Source organism: Protomyctophum bolini, assembly GCF_963924005.1.
Source record: "Protomyctophum bolini genome assembly, chromosome: 2".
Lineage (NCBI taxonomy): Eukaryota > Metazoa > Chordata > Actinopteri > Myctophiformes > Myctophidae > Protomyctophum > Protomyctophum bolini.
In genome coordinates this window covers 40,965,074-40,990,470 of record NC_137863.1, presented here as the reverse complement: position 1 = coordinate 40,990,470, position 25,397 = coordinate 40,965,074, and the positions used below count along the sequence as shown (strand labels likewise).

Genomic DNA, 25,397 nt, shown 5'->3' with positions numbered 1-25,397 from the left:
GCCTAAAATATTAATGCCAGTGGAACATCTCCCATCGGCTATTCCGTGCTGGCAACCAGCCGTTATTAAACAGTTTAAATTACACTTACACACAACCTTGACCTATGAGCCTGCAGCCCCTTTCAAGGTCACAATCTTACAGTCTTAATTGTTTACACCTGCTGCCATTACAATATCTTCAGGCCTCATGTAGAACATCATCCCGATTGCTTGTCTGCGTTCCTATCAAGGGTTTAGAATTGGGACAGTGGTTCAATTAAATTATTTATCTCCCTTCCAGTTCCATCCTAATCTTAGTATACCCAGTATTTATTTGGAGGGGGGTGGTCGCGTGGGAGGGTGACGGCGATATAGGTGGAAGAGAAGAGAGACGGAGAGGTGGAGGGGGAGGTCAATGAAACGTTTTTTTTTTTTCTCCTTCCCCAGACATGGGTGAAGTCATTGTAGCGTTGAAGGAAAAATGATAACGTGGCAATAGGCGGGGGCAGATGTTTTCCCTCAAAGAAATGATTGCATTTGCAATGTAAAACCAATCTGCGAAGCCTTGTTCTTATTACATGCACTGCAACCCCGGGGAGTGAATCAGACGAAAGCAGTCAAATAACTGTTGTGACAGATAATAATGGGATATGAGCAGATGGTTCTCTCACTGTGGAGATGCGCAGAGTCTTCAATCTCAACTTTCCCCTTGCCAGCCATTCCAGAGAGAGAGAGAGAGACGGAGAGAGAGAGAGAGAGAGAGAGAGAGAGAGAGAGAGAGAGACGGAGAGAGAGAGGAGAATGAGAGAGAGAGAGAGTAGTGGTGGAAGAAGTAGGCCTACTGAGGAATCATAAGGAACCCATAATTCATTTTTAGCTCATAATTGTCATACAGGTCAGATACAATTAATGGGTGTTCTTGTGTATTCAGCCGGTCTTGCTATAGGTCTGGCTTAATTATACAAGCCAGTTGTTCCCTGCATGGCCTATTATGTCTTTTGGTTTTACTGTTATTCAAGTCCCAACCTGGAGTGAGGAGGACAGGAGGTTGAATGCCATTTGGCAATGGTTGATCAATGGATTTATCGCTCAACTGTATGCATTTTCTTAGTGGTGTTGTGTTAGGAGCGGCGGTGGCTCAGGGGTAGAGTGCCTGGATGGGAACCGCAAGGTTGCCAGTTCGAACCCGGGCTCCCCCAGAGTTACTGTCGAAGCGTCCTTGAGCAAGACACTGAACCCCTAATTGCTCCCGATGTGCTAGTTGGTGCCTTGCATGGTTTCCGCTGCCATCGGTGTATGAATGGGTGAATGTAATGCACAATCTATGTAAAGCGCCTTGGATAAAGGCGCTATATAAATGCACCATTTACCATTTAGGAGGGACTACCCCCCTTCCCCCCTCGAGCGTGCGTGTTGTCAACTAGCGCCGGCTGTGCTTAAAAGATACAAGTATTATTACGCTAAAACCATGTTTTGTGACTAGCTTTCAACTAGTTTCTCCAAAAAGGGAAGTTTAGAAAACACAGGCAAAAACCCAACCACAACCGCAGCAATGGATGTGTTCTTGAGGCTATAATCTGTTTGCCGTAGATATATATTACTCATCTCGCAACACAAACAAGTTCTCTTTGCTTGCTGTCTCCCTGCTCTCTTGGCCCGCACATCTTTCATGTGTTCCGAGCTCTGCCGCCACGCAGGAAAGAGAGATATCAGTTAATATGATATCTGATTTCGCTCCAGTGCCGGGTGCCTGAGAAGGGGAAGCAAACTGATCATTTGTGCCTCTGTCTGTGACTCTCGAAGATGAATGGCCCCCAGATGAGGTCATTGTGGCATGAAAAGCTAAGATGCAATCATCCTCTCGCAACAGGATGCTGTTTTATGGGAGGGTAACGGCCTCACATGTCTATTTCACTTTTATCTCTTGCAATTGCAGTATTTACACATCAACAAATCAACAGTATAAGAAAAGAACCCCCCCACCCCTTTGGTTTGATAGTGAGATCAACGTAGAATGTGGTAACTTTTAATGCGTCAGAAAACGGTCCACTTCCTTATATCAAGAGTATTATTGTCACAAGGGGATTGCTGTTTTGGACTTGCATATAGACTCATCACTGCCAATTACTTTGACAAATCATGCCTGCTACCTTGGAAAATGAATATTGGATGCAAAGAAACAAGTATTAATCAAACTCAAAAATAAGATTAATGCATTTGTACCAAAGACAAAGTCAGCAGGATAGCTAATCCACCAATGTGTTCGGGGGGGAAATCTCACTTCTTAGTGAGTGTTACATCAGTGATCTATGAAATAAGAAAGTTTTAAATTGAATATGAAGTGGCAGAATGATGCTCAGTTGCTAGTAACCTGCAGAAATAATATCTATATTCTCTATGGATCGAGTTTGGCAATGCCACTGCTGTGGTGAGTTGTTTATTTATTTTAAAAGGAAGATTATTTTTGAAATGAGAACATTCTGTTTTTGGTTTGGTCTCTCCTTTTTAATGCAGCCAAAGTCTCTCTAGGTCAGGTGTGGGTTTTTTTCAAAGGGGGCCTTATTTATTTTAGTTAATTAGTTAATTTTAGTTTTAATTAGAAAATATTAAAACACTCAAGGGGCCATCTCCTCGACTGACATAACAAAGTCACACACAGAGGCATCTCATTTAAACGATGTTCTGTAACTATCATCGTCAATATTTAATATCAGTGGTCTTTTGTTAGCTGTGTGCTGTGAACAAAACACAAAAATGTTCAGCCTAATAAAGAAATTATTGTTTTACCCCTTCAGAATGAGACAACAAAGAACAAGGAATCCTGACAAGTTATACTCCTGGAAATGCCCAGGTTAATAGAAATAAATCAATTCAGGTATGAAGCCGAGGGCCTTATAAAATCTGTCCCCGGGCCGCATTTGGCCCGCGGGCCGCACTTTGGACACCCCTGCTCTAGGTCGTCACAGACGAGTATGCCATTGTCGCTTCCAGTCATCCCGGTTCTCCATGCATCTGTACAGTTTATGTTGCGCTCCTGCATCAAATATCATCTGAAGAAATGACCTACTTACATTACTGTAACTACATTACAGTACTTTGCCGCTGTTCATGTCTTGGTCACTATACGTGATTGTTAGTTTTCTTTTCCCCCCTCGTTCTTTTCAGAGAACAGTCCACCCGCTGGCTAGTAGTGTTCTCCAAAGCCACTATTATTGATCAAATGACCTGTACAGGAAAATAACATGTTCTTGAAGCCTTTGGGTATTTGCTCTCCACAAGTCCCCCTCTACCTGTCATCAAAGAGTCACTCAGAAAAGTAATCAAGCTAGGCTACAACACGTGTGCAATTGCACACATACAGTATGTGAGATGACCTTTATGACTCAAACAAAATGGAGTATTTTCCAGGTATACAATATGCTTCTTTCTTGTTCTTGGGCTATATGACCAGCAACAAAGAAGACCCAAATTTCCAATTTTCCACTGTTTGTAATTGAACTATTCGCTTTTCTGTTTTGTTTTTGCAGTGTTCAGAATGCATGCCTGTTCATAATGGGCTGATATTAGCGTGGCTCCCGGTATTGCACAAGGGCCATGTGCATACAGGGAGATAGCTGAAGGCTCATTTCACCCAACACCTAGCTGACCTATTCGCCACATGTAGTTGTTTGGAATGGGCTGATTGCTGGGCCCCGGAAGTGCTGCTTCCAACTTCCAGAACTGGCCTATGGCAGTTCTGGAGAACTGCTCATCCGATGGCTGCCAAACTCGAAACTGCGTGCACTTCTTGCCATGTGTGAAGTTGTTTGAATGAATTGTTCTCGAGCTATGTTACAGACAGACAGACAGACAGATGGCCTTTCTATTCCTGCTGCCTGTTTTTAAATTAATCTCATTTGACTCGTGAGGGATATGGAGAGCCAAGCAATGGCACAGTAGTTGATTATTCACCACTATTCACTCTATTGTGAACAGAGAGAGAGAGAGAGAGAGAGAGAGCCTTCTTACCAGCGCAGGGAGGCCTACAGTAGGACCTATAGGACCCCCTACTACACCCTATAGCACCCACAGTGTGCATTAATTTATCTCTGAGTGTCATGGCTCAGAGTTAAATTCACATTCAGGATTTTGAAGATTGAGATTTGAAGCAGTTTGATCCAACATAAATACATTTACTAAAATCTAATATTTTTTTTTAAGCACAGACCAGATGTCTATATTAATCAATCAAGTAATTAATTCAGTCAGTCAGTCAGTCAGTCAGTCAATCAATTACAGACAGGTTTGGCAACCTGTTTGTCAAGCATGACGATATACATTTAGGGGACCATACCAATTTTCTAGTCTTCTGTTGGAAGACACTTTTTATTATGCGCCTTTCCAATTTTCTTTTCTGAGTTTCTGACACATATATAATTCAAGTTGAGTTTCTGATTGAGTTTCTCTTTTCACCTGAAATGACTACAAATTCCTCTGGCCTTTCCCCTTTGTATCCAATCTAAGTTGATTTTTATACCATATAATTCTAATAGGTGAACATTGGTGCAGAAGCCCCGTTATGTGGAGACTTTTCTCTTTCTCTATCAATTACTTGTACGGTAGCCATACACACATTTAAATCCTGAAGACACACATTTACAATTGAATCAAAAATGCTCTCTGTGGTATAATTTCAGCACACTGCGAGACACAATACAGTTGTGTTTGAATTCTAATACAAATACAGCGCCGGGCAAAGGGCTGAATGCAAAGTGCCTGTCTGCACCGGAGTGACCACCTGTTAAAGTCACATTATGTATGTCAGAGAGAACATCATGTCGTGTGTATGTCTATACTCTATACGCTTGGTTGGTTCAGCTACGTCCCCTGGTGGAGATTTATCACCATAGGGATTCTGTTGTCATCTTAGGGAAATAACTCACTCGACACGGACATCGAGCTTATTTCTCAGCGTATTTTAAGGTTCCGTGAACACAGCATCATCCGTATAGGCTTATGCTGTGTTCTGTGTTAAAGTCTGGCTCCACTGTGCATCCCTAGGAATGGACGTTTCTACCACGGAGCAGAAAATCCACCACATTTGCGAGGATTTGCCTTATCGTACAGTGGTTCTCAAAAAGGACCCCCGCATCAATATGTATTTTAGTTGCAGACCCCATCTGATTTTTTATTTGTTTTTGCCAGAGATGTATAAGACAAACAAAATATTCCTAAAACACTATCTGGAAATGAATAGCGTCGGTTATTGTGTGCGTGCGTGCGTGTGTGCGTGCACAAATCTTGTCTGGTGGGTCCCACAAAATGTGGCACACATATTCATTTGGGGGTCCAAGAAAATGTTTGACAACCACTGGTTTAAACAACATTAAGAAGCAAGGTCAAATAAGCAACTACACTTTAGAAACAAGACCCCCAAAATAAGCAACCCATAACTACCAAGCTATACTTTACAGAAAAACACGCCCTTTACATACAGTACAGTATATGCAGAGTCCTCCTTTTATTCTGTTCTAATCACAGCCCAGCTCGTCAACAATACCTCTCTTCTCTCCCCATTGTATCAGATTATCTGTCCTTCCTCTGGTACTCACACTTTCTCTGTATAATGATGCAGCAGTGGTCTTCAAACTTTTTGGGGCCTGTGACACACCAATGGGCGAGTCGAAAAGTATAAAAAATTGCCATGAATCGACATTTTCACAAGGTGTTGTGTTAGGTATACAGTATGCAGAGTCAGTGCCTTTATGCTCTCATATAGTCATAACCCATTTCCTCAACAAGTGTCTCATATACCCCCTTTCGATGGTGAATCAGATTAGATTATCTCCCTCTGTCTCCTGCCTTCTCTTCACTTCACACTTTCTCTTTCTATAATAGAGCAGTGGTTCTCTTTTTGTGCCCATGCAGGACACCAATGAAAATGTAAAAAAGGGGGGAAAAAGGCACGGGACACCTGCGTTCATGTCACCCCTATTGTGAGCATGTCCAGTTGGCTATTTCCGCCTTATGAAAATTTGTGGAGAAAAAATAAATAAATGTAGCTACATAGTTTGCCAAAATTACATGACCAAAATGGGGATGCCGGCTTGAAAGTGCTTAAAGTATATTTTCAGAAATGTTTTAGAAACATCATCAACTGACATACGCCCGTAATTTCCGGACTATAAGCCGCACCTTTTTACCCATGATTTGAACCCTGCGGTTTGTACAACGGTGCGGCTTATCTATGGATTTTTACAGCCAACGCAGAGCCATCTAAGGCTCTGAGGTAACGTAACGGCCACTAGAGGGCCTTCTAAATCCATCTATGGCCGGTCCATGCATGCAAACTGGCTTTGCAGCTGCCGTTCTGATTGGCCAAAATTCACAACAGCTGTTGTCAAAGTTACAAGTCTACACTGCCTCTGCTATTCTCGTTGTGCGCAGCTAGACCTTTCTATGGAGCAGCATAGCATTTAGCATGTTACGTTACTTTGGAATGGAGACTAGTTATATAACTAGGCACGGAAGAGAGGCCAGCGCTGGTTGAAAAACGATTGGATGTTATTCATTCAAATCATACAAGCCTAAATGTTCACATCAAGTTACAACCACAGTTCCTTTGGTCTTTATAATGGCTAGGTTATTTAATATTACATGCTAGCCATTGCTAGGCTTGCTAGCTAGCAGGCTACAGTGATCACTTCACTCCGTTGCGCCATTGACTGTCAGTGAGGAGGGACTGTGTCTTGAATGCTGCCACTGCAGCCCACAGAGTGGCGGTGACGGCAAAATCCACGGCTTGTATATGATAATGAAAACAATCAGCCAGGATGAATGGAAGTAGGTAGGTTGGAGAAGTAGTCGATCTCTATACTCTTTAAAATTAAGAAATAATAACATGACACAGAGACGGTTACTGCTTAATTAAATTAATTTAGGACCTTCCTTATAGCAGTTAATTTCGTTTTATTAAACACATTTCTCCTGATTTAGCCCATTTTTTGTAATGGCACAGAGTGAACTTAACAATGATACATTAATATGATAATACCTTTTATATAATCAGTATAATAGTGGGGCGAGATGGAAAAGGGGCGACCGTGCGGAAACCTTTACATAATGGTAATTAAACATTAAAACACCTGCGGCTTATAGTCCGGTGCGGCTTGTATACGGACATATTTGGGATTTCCCCTAAATTTGGCTGGTGCTGTTTATAATCAGGTGCGCCTTATAGTCCGGAAATTACGGTAATATTTTGTTTACATGCATGCTAGTAGCTCTCATTGACTGTTTTTATTTGGTTAGCAACCGGGTTAGCGACAGCCACATGATCGACAACGAAGTCATCTGCTTTCCTACTATTATTGATTGGTTGGTGTGAAGTTTGAACCGTATGCCGTGTACGTTACCATTCGGCTAAAGAGCCATGGCCCGATACGCAGCCACCTATATAGCCTAGAGTTATACCTGTGATTTATACTGTATATACAATTATCTGATATGTTCCTTAATAAGAATGGCATAGACGTGCTGGTGTGCCCGCTGAGGCAGGTGGAGCGCTTCAGAGACCTTCATCCCAACGAGGTGGCAGACCTGTTCTGCACCGCACAGAGAGTGGCCGATCTAGTGGAGAAGTACTTCAACGCTACCTCGCTCACCATCGCCATACAGGTAAATCACTAACACTCCCACAGTGGCCAGTCACCTTGTTTCAGTATTATGTTTAGTAGGCGTAGGCTGTGTGTACATTGAGCAGCTATACAGTACACCACACCATGACGCTGAATTGAGCTTTCCTATTGCAATGTGAGATTTTGTGGCGCATGGAAATATGCATATCGTATAAAATAATACCCCCTTACGTACACGCACGCATGCACACAAGCACACACAATCGTACACACACACTTGGTCTAGCACGTCCCTCAAAAATAAAACAAATTTACGCATGAGATGCATTGTGGAGACATAGAAACTAGGCTATTGACAAAGATTTGCCCAAGAAGGGCTGTGCAGCCTCTCACATTGCTGCTGCTATAACATTGCTTCTATGTTCTGGGTCTAGATCTGGTTTAGACCTACTATAGCCACACTATCAACAAAACAACAGCAAAAAACACACCATCATTCATATGCTATGTTATGATGTTGTAATAAAGTTGAAAGTTGAAGAATGTGGATGTTGCTTGGCTGCTGCTCCCTTGACTTGTTCCTGAAACAAACCCTTTTGAGAATGAACCGCTCGTGCTCGTCTGCGTTTGCGTTCTATACTCCTCATGTGTGTAACAACAAGTTAGTAAGTGCCAGTGGCCATGGTGTAAGTAAGCAGGGTATTCCACTCTGAGCCATGTGTTTATTGAACAAGACGGGCTCCAATAACGGCGTGGCTCCCATGTGAAAAGGTGTGGGTATACTTCCTTGGCATACTAGTGACAAGATGGGATGCCAAGGAATGGAGGTTGTGCAGTGGAGTCTGAGGAGGTGCATTTTTCAGACTCCGAAAATGGGGAGCAAATCTGCAGTCATGACCGTGACGGACGGGGGCATTGTTCCACAGCCGGGGCCCCAGGGGGGAGGAGAGTCTAGGACGCATGGGCTTAATCAATGCAAGCCGTGCGTTATACAGTAGCTGACCAGTCAGCTAAAGTGGAAAGGCAGGCTCAACTGTCACACCCTAGAGGTCTAGAGCTTTGTCTGTGGGGTTCAGCTAGATCAGACTAAGTCACGGGAGTTTATCTAGTGTGCATGAAAGGCCCCAAACAGAAAGCAGCTATCTTCAACGGTCACAGAATGCACGCAAGCAACACCGCTTCCATATATACAGTGTATATATAAAAAAAGAAATTGTGGCTTTCACCTTTATTTTTCATAGAGGGACAGACAGTAGGCTGACAGGAAATGGGGAGAGAGATTGGGGGAAGACATGCAGCCATGTCCGTTGGGATCGGAAGTCGAACCGGCGGCACACACATATTTTGACATTTCACATCCGTTAGCATTGTGATTGCGAGTGGGACATTATAGGCAAATTCAATACAGTTTTACATTATGACTCGAGTCACTATCTACTCGATATCAATGTTTCAATCATAGTGTTGACTGTTGAGACAAAATAAATAATACATTATTTTATATAAATGTTAGAGAAGTACAACTACCTTTCACCAAAACAGTTAAACCACATACAGTATGTGAGGTGATATGGGCAAGAATATTATCTCTCCTGGCCTATAAGAAGAAGCCACGCTAACTACAGGCCTATACCTTCTTCACTCCCTGACGTTGACAAGTCTCATCATGTTGATTGGCCTTCTGTGCAGAACCAGTGATATATATGCTAATATCAAAGTAGCACCTTGCTAGACTGCAGCCTCATCATCAGAGAAAATCGTTTCACAGGTACAGGATATGAAGGGGAGAAAAAAAAGCAGGGAGCAATCTTTACCTAGATATCATTTTGTTTGACTTGGGAGGAGGCGAGGCCGAGACGTGATGATGTGAGATTAGTTGTGACAGCTCGCGGGCTAGATGGGCCACAGCATTAAAGGGGGAACTCACCACAGGAGGGACAGATCTCTGCAGCGTGCCCCACATGGTGACAATTAAATAAAATCACACAAAATACCACGCTTGGGGAAACTGTGAAAAAAAGGATTTAGCCTCTGCTTTCCTTTTTTATTTACAAGATGATCTACGACGTCGTCTATATAAGAGTGAGAACCAGTCACTCAAACTCAGTGGAAGTAATGAGGTCTTTTCGTGTTCACGCGTGACAGTTATTATTGCAATTATTGTTCGTTTTGTTCAACACCCAATGTGTGATGCGCATTGGAGTGGTGCACATTGCTGTCATCGGCTTCTGTCACTGAGGAAAATAGTGTAATAATCTAATCAAATGTAATCACACCTAATGTGACTCTCGCGGAACACATGATAAAGGTGTTTAAAAGTTCTTACTTACTGTCAGCGAGCATGGGCGTTATTGTTTTAGACCTGCCATTCCCTTACCATGACAGGGAGTGAATATGGCATATACCATACCATATGTGGATGTGGCGAGGGGTGGGGTGGGGGGGAGTTAATCTCAAATCGGTCTGAATTATTAATTGAAATATTTCTGGATTCCCAAACTCTTCCTAATGATCTCTTTTCTGTTCCCTCCAGGATGGCCCCGAAGCCGGACAAACCGTGAAGGTGAGAACTTAATAATTCACCGCCTTTAACCCATTTTGACCTGGGAACGATTCTGCAAAAATGTCTTCTAAATCCTGACTGTTTTCTTGAGAAAGCTGTTTTTCTATGTCAGTCGTGTCTCAAACACTTTCATGTCACTTTTCACGATTCTTCAAAAATAGCAGACCTACGTACAAGCTCGTAGTGTGCCACTCGGTGGCGCGCTATGAGCTTGTAGATCTGCTATTTTGCAATAGCTAAAGCATTACATAATGCAACACCAAAAGGGGGTTCCCGCACAGAATGGGTTAAATATGTCATGAGGCCTCGGCGACAGTTATACACTATTAAATAATCATTGTATTTCATTTGTGGGCCGCGCTAAACTCTTGGCACGGCTGAATTATTTAGACATCTTTTTTTTTTTTAAAGGCTTTGTCTATAATCTTTTGGAGGGGAGGATGTTAGGTGACGTCAGTGGAGATTCATCTGTGTTGAGAAGGGAGGTCAATGCAGGGGGAAGGTCTCACATCGCTATGTCCTTCGCCAATGACTCTGAGCTGACTTTGCCCGTGCCTATAACTTTCTTCGCTATAACTATAGCCTACTTTAAGATGTCCTTGTGTTATTTTTTAGTATGAAGTATCTAGACATTGTGCATCATCATCATTACATATTATGTATTCATACGCTGTGCAAAACAAAGTGAAATGAAATGAATCTATTTCTGAATTTGAAAATCGGAAAGAGCATCTATACCGATTACAGTACAGGAGGACGCACGCACGCACGCACGCCACGCACACACAAACCCTTTGTTTCACCGTGCACGCCACTCCACTGTCCCCCTTTTCTTTGCCAATTATTACAATCATCACTAATTGCCATCAATTTTCCAAAATATTTAGTTCATGTTGCTGCATACGGTGCGCTTTCTGAATTATGCAGATACGGCTGTCATTATGGAAGACGAGACGTGAAAAGGAACGTTGAAATGCCATTTTAACCTGAGCAGATTACAGAGAATTTGGGGAGCTGGAAAGGCTCTCTAGGCTTAAATTCCTAATACAATTTAGCCGAACCAGAGCACTTAAAATTAATCCTTGACATTTGTTTTTGAGGATAATTTGTCATGCATTTTCTTAGGAAAGGGAGTGTAAAGAGAATCGGATAAAAACATGAAACACAAAGTCAATGGTGTCTGCTCACAGCGGTAGTTACGCGTAACTAATTACCGTGGACACTGTGTGCATGTGGTTATCCACTTTCATCTTTATCTAGGACTTGTTGAGTTCTCCAAAAAATGCTGTGCTGATGAAATATGATCAACAAACAGTGTAATATTAAATGCTTCTATCAAGGTTAGCCGGTATACGTACTGTACATAGGCCATTGTCATACATATATTAGTGTTCATGTGGTTAAAAGGTTGAAATAATGGCCTCATTCTCATTGAGTAACTGAAGGAAGTGAGTACTTACCATTTGTATCAAGGGTGCGAGTATTTCTGTAGGGAAGTGGTAAGTGAACAAACTGTGTTCCAACCAAACGTACAGTAACCATGAGAGGTGTTTGAGGGGGAATTTTATTGTCTACAAATTAATCACAAATGTTTTCCCAATTTAAATAGGTCATACTTTAAAGGACCACTTCACCACTTTTCAACCTATCTTCGTATAATAGGTCCTCACTAATGATCATGATAAATAATTATAAATGTATTTCTACTCAGTCTGTGTCTCATAGGAGGGCTGTGGGCAGTTTAGAAACCGTCCACAGACCGAGTAGAAAAACAATGCGCCATTTTTTCATGATTATTAGTGAGGACCTATTATATGAAGATAGGTTGAAAAATGGTGAAGTGGTCCTTTAACCCACCAATGGGAGGCTCTTAAATTTGCTAAAACACTGGTGAGTTAATGAAGACTAGTATAGCCCATATAATTCACTTACGCACACACACACACACACACACACACGCACAGTCGCACACACACACACGCACACACACCGAATCATACACTTGGGATCTCTTATCTAAATAGGGAACTTTCAGCAGGTAAAGTTAATTACACTTGAACTCAGTAAATGTCAAACAGCCAGACACAAGTTGGAGGCTGTGCTCAGTTGGGGGTAGACCTTAAAACAGAGGTCCGCCTGTCATAATTCATTTGCTGTTGCTCTAACACAAAAGGTTAGCTTATGAAACCATAATCGCTATTTTCAGCTGATGTTGAGGCCACTCTGGTGGTGGCCTCACACAGTTAAACAAGACTGGGTCAACATATAGTATCATGGCTGGACTGTGTATGAAATCCCGGTGGGCTTTTAATTTGAAACAGTGGATACAGGAAGCAGCTGCACGTGGCTATATAGTGGGGCCAGTGGTGTAACTTCATCAGTCAGAGATGTTCATGTTTTTCCCCATAGAGATTTTAGTTGAATCTGGCAGTTTAATAGATCATCCAGCAGGACTGGAACCAATTGGGTTGGAAATGCAGTATGTTGTCGACCAAACTATAAGTGCAGTGTCATGACTAACAAGATAACTATAATCGAAGAGATACAATATTATTTATTGTATTATATATTATATAATGACATCAAATCAAATCTGAAATCTCTATTCCTATCTTCTAGATTCTTATCCCACGATTTTGTAACCCAATTTTCTTTTCACCCAGTGCCAATTATCTAATGTAATCCTGGGCGCTACACTTCCTCTGACAACCTGGGGGGGCAGCGGACTGACTCATGCCTCCTTCTATGCATGAGGAGTCCAAGCTGCTTCTTTTCACCTGACAGAGGGGAATTTCCCCGGCCGGACGTAGCGCGTGGAAGGGACACGTTATTCCGACCAGTTCCTTTCCCCTCCATCAGGCGCCCCGGCTGGCCAGGGGGAGGTAGTTTTAGAGACCAGGATTACGGCATGTTTTTGTGAGGGTATCTACCCTAGGGGACACAGGGAGAACATGCAAACTCCACACAGAAAGGCCCTATCGCCAACCCCCGCCTCGGGTATGGGCCCACAGTGTCCCCAGCGGGAATCGAACCCAGGACCTTCTAGCTGTGAGGCGACAGCACTACCAACTGTGCCACCGTGCCCCCCTGAAATCTCTATTCCTAATAGGAATGTCCTGTTCTTGAAATGCACCGACATCAACGATGCACCAGCGGTAATTTATTCCAAGTACTGTATGAAAGACATAGAATGCTCAAGGCTCATCTTTAAATGGTCAGAATGAGTGAAGCTAATGGGAACCTAGCATGGTGTAGCCTACTGTACGTGGCAGTCATGGCAGCAGGGTGGCCTTCTTCTTTTTTTAAACATTATGCTTATTGATTTCAGCAGGGTGGCCTTCTAGGTAAACAACAGTTCAGTAGCAGCTGTGAAAAGCCTTTCCCCATAAGCCTAATTATCAGGTTGTTGAGAATTAAGAGCTTTGTTTTGTAGACCCTGCAGGTTGCAATTGTCTTATTTTCTTTGCACCATTTCTTCTTTCCGGACTGTCAAATTAATTTCTACCAACGGAAAACACTATGAGACACAAGGGTATATATCAACACAACAAAAGTATTGAGCCAAAAAGCATGTTCAAATTAGTCTCCCAAACACCTCCTGCTGTCCACATTCAAATAAGTGTTTTTTTAAAGTCACCAATTGTTGTTTTTGATTGTATTTGTTTGCCATTTTGCCTGGATACTTTCTAAATGAGCAATGGACTGCCAAAAAATTAATTCCAAATGATAAAAGGGACATATCACACATCACACTTTTACGAAATTATGGATTCTTGTTGCAATATATTCCACACAAACAAAAACAAAACTATTATCATACGTAGCACTGGTGCGCCAACAGACATTTATTTCTTATTTATTTTTTCCCATTTCCACAACATGTTTCTCATTTAAAGATTGTTTTGAGATTAAATAACTTTCATCTGCCAATACAAACAAGGTCAACCTGCAATACGTTTCCCGCTTGACTTCAATTAAATTCCTACCGGCGGGTTGGTCATATTTTAGCATTATCAGCCAGTCTGAATAATGCCCACAGAGCCCTTCACAATGAAGGGCTCCACATCTCTGGTAGACAGCATGGAAGCACACTATGGAGGTACTGCATCAAAGGCAGTAATAGAGAAGACATTATTCCCCACTGTTCTTTAACGCAGTGAAATAATCTACATATTTTATCAAGTAATTCCGAATGCGTGGCAACTCTTGATTTGAGGGACCTGTCTGGTCTTTTTATGAAAACAGATTATCCAGCCAGCGTAGCACACCTGCTACAGTGTGAGGCAAACCCCATCTATCAAGTGTGTTATTGCAATCAGGTGCGGGCGCACTGGCAATAAAAATGGTCCTTTGATTGAATAAGAGAGAGGCAAGTCTATGGAGGCAAATGCACTCTTATAAACTCACTGCCTGGAGTCTCACGGCGACGGAAGACAAATCCATGTATTAGAATGATGGAATTGGAGTTTATTTTTGTCTTATGGAAAAATCTGGCATGATTATAGTGATTCATCATCAGAGGGACTGTTTGGAGTGTGCTAGTTTAGCCTGAAAGCTATAGCTTGGTTCGTATACAGCCTGCATTGTTATATAAAGATGGGACACAATAATCTATATTATGTTTAATAGATAAATCCATGGATTGGGCTTCATATAGGTGGTGTTTTCCCTCATTGTAAATAATAATAATATGTGACCTGCTGTGAAAGTATTAGTCCGATGTCAGCGTAATGCTCCCTTGAGATGCACAAACAACATTAATGTATAGCAGCTACTCGGTAGAGGTGAGGTCTCGAAGCAAGCGTCTTGGACTCAAATGAAAATTATAATAGTCCTGCTAGTGACCCCTTGGCCAGACCAGACCAAAGTGGCTATAATAAATCGTCATTACAGTACATTCCTAAGTGCCACAAAAGCTTTAAAGTGAAATAAACATAACAAAACCCTAATTACAACTCCACAAAGGCCATTTAAAACGTAAAGCAAGCAGGCAATTTTAATTGAGGGTGTCACTAAAGGCTATGGGGGTCCCTCAAGGGGTCCACCCATAAATCCACTGTGAAGGGCCACTGTTTCGACAGGCCAGTGTTCCGACGGCCGGTACGTCCTAATAACCACAATAGATGCTTAGATGCACTTCCAGCATGGACAGCTGTAGAATACAGATTCACTCACACTAAATTAACTAAACAATAGGCTACTAATAATAATAAGTAATAGGCTAATGTTTCGCAATTGTCGGCAATATCGTTTGTGTTTATTTTTTATTTTAACTGTTCCACCATCACTGGGTTGAACTCCCATGCAGCAGCTGCAGCACCGCCAGACCAGTGTTGTTTTCGTCGACTAAAACTAAGACGAAAATTGTTCGCCGACTACCTTTTTCCACTGACGAAAACTAAATGAATACTAAGCTACGATGATGACTAAAAGCAAGACTAAATATACTGACAATTTCGTCAACAAATAAAAACTAGACTAAAATGTTAGGAAGGGACTAGTGGACGAGAGATCCAGTACAAGTCATTTTACACTTGGTTGCATGCTGAAAATAGCTGATCTACAAGCTCACAATTGACAGAAATAGAAATTTGCTGCCCAAAACAACACTGCATTATACGCACATTTTCACATTGGCCCCGGTGCTTATAGGAGTTTAGTTTCTGACATATTCTGTATGTTATACCTATTGAATGTTGCCCAAGAGTTAGGCTACAGTGGCACACGGATCAGTGACGTGATCTCAAACTCCGTGGGTCAAAACGTCAGCCCCTGCACGGCATCAGGGGTCGTCGAAACAACAGCGACCCATCCGGGTCTGACGAACAACGTCTGTTAGGCCCACCCTCCGCTAAACTGAAAACCAAAGATATGATATATCCTTTCAGGCTGTAGCTGCTAATCTTTGGAATGCACACTCACATTTTTAAGAACAGCCTCAAAAGCGCTTGTTGATGGTTTATGATTTTATTTTCGCTTTGGGGGCGACCGTACCGGGCAGTAGGGGGGGCGACCGTTCTTCGCGGTTGGGGGTGAGATGGAAAAGGGACGAGTCGTTTGGTATTCAAGCCCGTGATCGAGCCTGGAACCTTTGGATTCCAAGACGGCCGCTCTACTTAACTCATTGATATTGGACTTACCTGAAACATTGAGTCATTATTAGGCCTATATAAGAATTAGGTGAGATTTGCTTGTGATTTGTTGTCGGAGAAACGGGATGGTTTTAGTAGAATTGATCAGGATTATGGAATTGGAAATTGGGGAGCCTGTATTGTGCATGACAGTGGCACTCCTGTCTGTACCTGCACAATCTCATATCAAAATGTACATTTTTCAGAAAAAAAAACAAAAACATGCAGCTCAAGTGGAGTTAGGAGGTTTTAGTTGAAGCCGCTTTTTAATACTTTTCATTAGTTCGCTATTTTCTTTAATCAACACGCATACGTAACGTACAGGGTGTTCAATAACACTGACTTATGTTAAAAACAGATGGCTAAACAAACGGGTGGAGTTTATAGTTTGGCAGATAGTTAGGAGGTTTTCGCCATAGCTTATATATACGGAAAAAAAACTCAAAAATGGAGTTAGGTGGTTTCTTCTGGACAGCAACGAATATGGATGATATTTTTTTTACTGTAGGTCATATATTCATGTAATTATTGACCTATCACAAATCTTCACTTTGATACGGCATGCATGCGACCCACCAACTGCCTCCATCGCCTGAGCAGCGGAATTGGCTCCTTGGAGGAAAGCCCTGCCATGCACTGCAGTGATGTTGTGAACGGTGGAATCCTCTGGTGTAGATATAGTTAGTTAGGCCAATCGCACTGTGGGTGAACTAGTGCCCAGAGCAAGCTGGAGGCCTACAGGCAGCTTAATGGATGCCTGCTATTTAAAAGTGGATGTCAACATATTTATATTTATATTTATAGAACTCAATGTCAGCAACTTTACAGACTAGTGTATTATGTACAGTATATTATGTTCTTCTGTAGAACGTAGAACAGAGAGAGAGAGAATATCTGCAAGCTCACAAGCTATATATATATAGCATGCGAGCTTGTAGATATTCTCGCTATAGATTTGGTGTAGAGGGAAAAAAGGAGGGGAGGTTACAGTTACAGTACACCCCTGGGAGACCCGGTCGACTGGTACAGTATGAATTGATGTTGACATTCTGACTCACTCACATTCATGCACAATTCATTCCCTTCATTTTCTCCGTTGTTGAAGGCACGGTTTGTTTTGGCGGGCTCAGCGCTGCTCAATGGATATAATATGCATGTAGGGAAACGGCATACATCTTTTATGGCCTTTTCTATTCAGCGCGATGTGCCTTTGCATCTCAGCGCATCTGTAAATAAACAAGCGCATGAGTTATGAATCCAGCCTGAAGCCATCATTTTATTTGCTGTTGCGGTGCGGAGCAGCTTAACGATAGACGTGAACCCCTTTAGCAGCTGACTAATTTCCCCATAGAGTTCAATAGGAAAGTGAAGGAAAACAATGAAAAACTGAACCCATCCAAACAAGACACCATAGATTTCCATGTGGATTGTTGAAAATAACCACTGCTGCTTTTTCTGCAGGCTGTGCGCTTTGCCAAAGCAAGGCATTGTGGGAAACTCTCCTCCCTTTTCCTTTCTTTCCTCGGTTAGCTAATTAGAGATCCCTGCTTGAAGCCACTAACGCTTCTGTACCCCTTCTCTTTAACGGAGGAACACGGCTGTTTATGCCAAACTATATTCGCCTGTCTTTCTCACAAACATTTTACGTAAGCTATATGAATTGCCGTGGCAGCCATTTTGTCATTTGTCTCCGCGTATCATCGCGCAGCTAATTAATGGACATCTGTTTTGATTATTTGCGGGGGGATTAACGGTGCGGTGCACATATCACAGTGTCACGTACAGGTACAGTATCCTCTGTGCACATTAAGCAAATATGACAACTTCCCATGACGCCTCTATGTATCACTGGAGATGACAGGAGGGCGAGAGCCCGGCTTTCCATAACGGACGTTCTCCGTGTGACTATGCATAATTTCGGAGCGGTTGAACAGTGACCAATTATTGACGGAAAATAAAGCCCAGGGTGTCCATCCAATAGAGCCTGATTGAAGGGCGGCATATAGAACGCTGACATTGAACCATGACCTGAGCATCTGCATATACTGTACTACCGTGTGTGCGTGTGCGCGCGCGTGTGCGTGTGTGTAATATGACATGCTGATGGAACAGAACAGATACACTCTAGGTCACTGGTTCCCAAACAGCGGGTCGGGACCCATTTGTGGGTCGCGATAACATTTTTATGGGTCCCTTTCATTTGTGGTTTCCTGCATTTTATAAATTGTTTTTATTTCAAAACATTTTAAAAAAGCAAAAATACATAAATCATAAATTGGAAAATAAATTCCATAAATTGGACAACAGATGTTTAAGAGGACACTATAGCTACCGGGCAAACGTCTGATTTCTTTTTTTTTGGGGGGGGGGGGGTCTTCACGCACGCACGTCCTGCCGGTATAGCTGCCTCACTCACTCAGCAACCATTTAGGGATCCTCTGTGATGATGAATAGCCCCTCCCCCCACTCACTTCAAAGTTTTCCTCAAGGTAGGCAAATTTAATAATGCAGAAATTATGCAAATGACCTCATTAAATACAAAATGCCTGGCTACAAAGCAGATATGCCTCCAAACACGTTATCTTGTTTGTAGCATTTATAAACACTTATTCTGCTAGCCTGTACTGTTTATCACACTAGTAATGAAGGATGGATAAAGGCCTCACAATTAGGTTTATGTCCTTGATCTCTCTCTCCCTATCTCCCCCTCTCTCTATCTCTCTCTCTCTCTCCCCCTCTCTCTCTCTCTCTCTCTCTCTCTCTCTCTCTCTCTCTCTCTCTCTCTCTCTCTCTCTCTCTCTCTCCCTCTCCCTCTCCCTCTCCCTCTCCCTCTCCCTCTCCCTCTCTCTCTCTCTCTCTCTCTCTCTCTCTCTCCCCCTCTCACTATCTCTCTCTCCCTCTCTCTCTATCTCTCCCTCTCTCTCTCTCTCTCTCCCCCCTCTCTCTCTCCTTCTCCCCCTCTCTTTCTCTCCCTCCCCCCTCTCGCTCTCTCACACACACACACACACACACACACACACACACACACACACACACACACACACACACACATAAATGTCAAGCTACAATTGATTTAGTCGACTAAAATGTATTTTGGTTGGCCGTGATGGTGTCATAATGCCTGATTTAGTCTTAGCTGTGTGCTGAAATGAGCTGATCTACTAACACACAATTTATGTATTGTTTTAAATAGCCTAATTTTGTATTATTTGGAACAGTGAAGGAGGACTAATATTAAATGATTCATAAGGACATCTTGACGTTACCTGACGAAGGCCACAATAGGCTGACACTTTTCTCTTACATTTTTATACCGCTTTTGGTAATACATTATTTGGGAGCATTCAAAACGGTGTGCAGACTTCCTCCTTCTCTTCAGTTTATCTCTTTTTCTTTTCAAGCACCCTTTGAAGTTTTCTTGGATGTGTGTGACCACATAACGTCTTTCAAGCCTTACAATAATAAATGGTCCGCATATGAAGCACATAGCGGTGGCACTATACACTTTATTTACAAATGCCTAAATTGTAAATTGTTTATCCACTCTGATTCCAGTCTGACTAAAATTTCGTGAGTAGAAATGAATCCGGGTGTTGCAGGGTTAATGGTGTCTGCATTGGACAAAAGTATATCCACATTCCACACACAATGTACTGTAAGCATCGGTGTTATGCCCTTAGGTTGCCCACGCTTGTTTTAAGAGGGATGTTTTAACTTTTGACCTCGTGCTCTGTGCTATCGGATAGGCAACACTTGAACTTACCACGTTGGTAGTGTCAGTCAAGTCAAGTCAAGTAAATTTTATTCATTAAAGCACATTTAAAAACAACCAAAGGCAGACCAAAGTGCTGTACAGCACATCAAGGTTAAAACCCACAGAAGCAACAAATAGTTCAAACACAGAACATATACAACACAAACGCAAGCAACTTTAAGGTGCTCCTTGTCTGCTGAACTGTGATATGGCCTCACTGCTATTACGCATGTACCATCATCGCAGAATATGGTAAATGGCATACGGTTGCCCACTTGAATCTACTATAGCTACAGTTTCGAGTAGTACTGTATACTGTCGAATGCAGAGGCGGTCATCATGACTGTTATTCATTTGGCGGTTTGTGAATCCAGGGTGTCTGACGCTGCACAATCACATCCCACTTTCTTTACTTTGTTATACATTCATGAGTCTGAGAATGACAGCCATCACGCCTACACAGTTTTATGGGTTTAAATGGCGGCTTTTAGTGTTGCCCATTTAAAAACTTAACAAACAACTATTATCTTTTGTTCAAGACGGATGTAATTTAAAAACACAAAGTTGATGCACGGTTTGAGTTTGCCATTTGAGTTTGGTTTGAGTATACGCCATTCATTTTCACAGTCCTGGTATTGCCGTTGGTTGACAGGTTGTTTAAAGTAAAAAATAAAACTTGTTTGCCAAAGAAGACCTTTAAATGTTTTCAGTTTAGATGCTCTTCCTGCTATTGTCTGTGCATAACATAGTTGTTCCGAGACATTACGTTGTTCACTGAAGCAGAGAAGGAACTCACATTAACCATGCAGATGGCCAAGTTTGTGACAAGTGTGTGTGTGGGTCTTTGTCATGTCTGTGTGTGTGTGTGTGTGTGTGTGTGTGTGTGTGTGTGTGTGTGCGCGCGCGCGCGTGCGTGTGTGTGCGTGCGTGAGAGCGCCCGTGCGTGTTTTTGTTTGAGGGGCGTGCACAGGAGGGTAAAAAAAAAAAGCCAATTAAACATTTAAAAGCATAAAAATAAGGAGTCAGTTTGGCAGCCAGGTGGCTTGCTTGGTGGAATGTCACCGTGGCCCTCCTGTGATTTGCGTCAGTGCAGGTTCCGCTCAGGGTTCTATGCCGTATTGCGACTTAATGAAGGTTTTCTCTACGGGAACAGTGCCTTTGTCACGTCAGTCTGTCAGACGAGTCCCAGGTGCAGTGTAGCTGTCCCACTGGATGAGGACAGCAACGCAACACCGCTGCCAAGTAAAAACCTGTTGTTTTCTCTTGCTGCTTTGTTTACAGCATGTCCACGTCCACGTCCTCCCCAGGAAGGCAGGTGACTTTGAGCGTAATGACAGCGTCTACGATGAGGTAATGTGACCATTTTTGTGGGAATTTTTATTTTCTTTCTTTCTTATGTTTACACTCCCGTTTGTTGTAATGCATTCACCCTATCACTCACTCTCTCTCGCAAGCACACACACACACACACACACACACACACACACACACACACACACACACACACTGACAGCGTGTCGTGTGTTCGAGTCCCGTTCATGATGACCTTTGCTACATGTTTCTTGCCTTCTCTATCTCCCTTTTTCCTGTCCGTCTTCACTATAACTATCAATGAAGGCACAAAAGTCACACACAAAAATCTAAAAAACAAAAGACTAGCTTTTCATTGTACAAAACATCTCTCCCATGCACTGCAGTTGTGTGAAAGATATTAATGCCCTTTATTTCACCAGATACATTACGTTATTGAGAACACATACTCCTTCTTGATATACGTATGCAGCTGAGCCAGTTTGTTTGTTGGATCCAAAAGTATACAAATCAGCGTGATAATCCTGGACTTAGTTATTAAAGCAAGGTATTGTGAGAAGATGTGTGTGTGTGTGTGTGTGTGTGCGTGTGTGTGTGTGTGTGCGTGTGCGTGCGCCCTCTTTTAGAGAATAATTAGGTGGCGATCGTTGCGTCCATTTAACTTCCAAGTGCTACTCTGGTACAGCTTGTATTATTCATTCCAGAAAAGAAATATCCCATTGTGCCTGTTACAAGAGGAATGTTGCAAACACAATCTGCCACTAATGAACTTCTAATAACTTTAATTAAACATACAAGAAGATGAGGTTGAACAAACATCAGTGGACTCCACAGCCCCCTAAGGAGCTGGAATCACCTAAGCAATGAGCCACAATATTTCAATAAGGAAAATAAATGAACACGGCTTCCAGGCTGTTTTAAATTTCACTGTGACATTCTGGATTTGTAACGAGAGAGTCTGCGGCAAATGAATATCAATGGCCAGTGAGTTTGATATGAATATTCTAATAACTATGTGTAATAAAAAACGAACTAGACTCCATTTCCCCCATGAAGCCAGAGGGGCGAAATGGGACGTATACGTAGCTTCTATGGAAGAGCCCCGCCAGCAAAATATAAATAGGTTTGTTTTTAATTTGCATGTGATCATAAGGGCTATTGTGAGAGCGGCGGCGAGCACTGCCATTTGTAATTCCTGTGTCACACCCCGCAAATGAGAACATTTTTCTCTGAGGTGTTTTGCGTTGCAGTGAATAATCACATCGCGCTTATCTCGCCGCCGTGAATTGTTTTATAACCCCAGACTCGCCACGTTTTCCTCATTCATAAAGACTGAGAGGCAACAACAACAACAACAGGTGAAGCACAGTGTTTTTATCCACGTGTGGAACGAGAGAGTAAACGTAGATCTTCACAAATGATTCCATTTTGGTGTTAGCATATTATGTTATGCTTTAGCTATTGAAAAATAGCAGATCTACAAGCTCATAGCGGGTCTGCTATTTTTGAAAAATCGAAGAACGACTGACATAGAAACATGGCTTTTTCAGAAAACTGTCAGGATGTAGAAGACATTTTTTGATCTGATCTCAGGTCAGAATGGGTTAAGCAAGCACGCACTGTAAAGCACATGTCGGTGTCAGCGTTGGATTTGCTTGGCAGGATGGGGTCAAATGCACACCCCCGCCCTCGATTATTCCTTTGTATGGCCAGTATAGGGATGTGTTTTATCCTGCTTCTGGTTAGACTTAAATAAACACAACGAAAGCAAAAGAGAGAGAGACCTCTCGCGGTCTTCATCAGGGCAAGAACTCAGTTCAGTTCTTGCCCTGGTGAAGACTGTGATGAGAGGTCGACCCAGGGTTGGCTTTTATGGAATGTACCTTGTTTTAAATTTCCTCCACATTTTGTGAGTGCTCGGATCTCTTTTTCTTTTTATAAGTCTACAGTATGTATGTATTCCCGTTGAGCCTAAAATCACCATGCATGTAATGACACTTTCAAGAAAATGTTAATCTCCTGTGAGCCTCTGTGTGTTTAACTTCATGTCCACTTACACTACATCCATACATCTCCTCTTTGGTCTTCCTCTAGGCCTCCTGCCTAGAACATCTGGGTTTCCCAGGCTACCAATATACTCACTATGCCTCATCTGTACATGTCCAAAGTATCGTCGCAGTCTGGCCACTCTGGCTTATATCACTCTGTAGTTGCAGAGACGATGCATGGATTCGTAGAGAAAGGTTGTGTCACCCCCATTCTAAGTAGAACAATGTTGAGAACAGTGGTGTCAGAGCAGATAGGTGAAAATTCAGTTATAAGCTTAATTTCCCGACTTCTGAAGCTCGTTCTGAGTGTTGGTCACAACAGCTGCGACATCTGCATGTCTCTGATTAGAGCTGTGCCGACTTTGGTTTCGTCTTTGCTCTGATTTGGGTGACTGTACATGTTGATACTTTACAAGCACAGAGGTCAAGGTGACATGCTCTTGTGCCATATGGGAAATATGCACAGAATCTAGTGAGCCATATTCTAGAGGCTATAGTCCAGTGAAGTCAAAGTAACTGATCAGTTCAATGATCTCTCTGGTGATATTATTTATGACCAGAGAAACGCCTAGCAGTCTATTTGACTCCACATATCTGTATGTGCACTAACTGTAAAAACAGGGTGGGACAATTATTCATTGTCATTTTTCAGTATAGCCAATGGGTACTAACAGGTTGTAACAGGCTCAGCTGTGCTGCTCCCCAACAGGGACGCTTGGATTGTTGGACAGATGACAGCCAAGGTCTCGGGTCAAAAGTACTGTTTATTTCCACGCGACCGCAAACTGCTCGCCATATCTTCGGTGTTAACGTGGCAGATGGCCACAATGAATTAAATAACAGAGAGGCAGTCACCAGAGCTGCCATGATGACAGAGGCGGTCTCCCACCCTGAATGTGCGTGATGATGACTGATGGATCCTAGGCTGTGTGCGTTGATTAATAATGTGCAACAGTTGTGTAGGCACGTCACCTACTCTAGCTCCCCTATACTCTTGCCTCAAAACAGAACGGTAGAAGAACGGACTACTAACCGTAACCTCTGTAAACTATGCCTAAACGTTTGTATTCCTAAGCTTAAACTCAGTGCCAAAACCTAAGCCTGTTCCTAAACCTAACCTCAGTAAAAACCTAAACTTACAGGTATACAGTATGACCTTATCCTCAGTAAAACAAATAGAAGAATACAAGAACCGCCTCACCGAACGGTTGGCGTGCGGTCGGAGGAAACGGGGCCAGTGTGTTTTAATGCAGGGGAAACTCGGGGGGGTCGCCAAATTATTTTGGGGGGGTCCCGATATTATTTAATTTTTTGCAACTGAATGCAGTCAATCTTGCACTTTGCAACTGGCTGCTTTCATAGAAATGTGGGAGGGACACAGTATATTTTATTTACGTAGCCTTGGTACTGTATGTCCTGCTGTTTTAATGACATGTCTGAATATGAATCAGAAAATACCAGGCAGCTGCTCAGCTCCTGACCTCAACAGGGGCCAGACGTTATCGCTTAAGATGTTTCATTGCAGCTTCAGATGATGCAGACAACGCTCGGCAGTAGCGCTGCCACAGTCCGCTCAGCGTTTATTGTTGCCGTAAAGAGAAGGGATGAGGCTTGGGAGTGAGGTTTCGCTTGTCATTTTTATTCAGATGAATCGGAGCGTTGCGGCAAACTCACGCAGCGTGGCCATAAAGAGACTGTCCCCCCCGGTTGACAGCGGCTCGCTGACAGAGTCAGCAGTTAAATCCAGTCATATCCGTACCCTTCTTTCATCTCTCTCTCTCTCTCTCTCTCTCTCTCTCTCTCTCTCTCTTTCTTCCTGGTGTCTCTATCGCAAGCATCGCTGTCGTCCTCTGATGTGCCAGATGGCAAATTCAATTTTCTTTGCAGTGTCACCTTGCCAAACAAGAACTGTCACGGTGCGTCATAATTGTTTTTGTTTTTTTGATTTCCTTCTGTTGTTGGCATGTCTCCATGGCATGTCTTATTCTGGTACTT

The 25,397-nt window shown here is 42.6% G+C and overlaps 1 protein-coding gene across 1 annotated transcript in view; it reads left to right on the top strand.

The window, feature by feature from the left end:
• fhit (fragile histidine triad diadenosine triphosphatase) overlaps positions 1-25,397 on the top strand; it is a 330,306-nt gene that overhangs the window by 217,879 nt on the left and 87,030 nt on the right. The window contains exons 5-7 of the mRNA XM_080781553.1: positions 7,490-7,635; positions 10,129-10,158; positions 21,325-21,393. Coding sequence (XP_080637679.1) covers positions 7,490-7,635; positions 10,129-10,158; positions 21,325-21,393 — 245 coding nt within the window. The remainder of the gene's footprint in view (positions 1-7,489; positions 7,636-10,128; positions 10,159-21,324; positions 21,394-25,397) is intronic.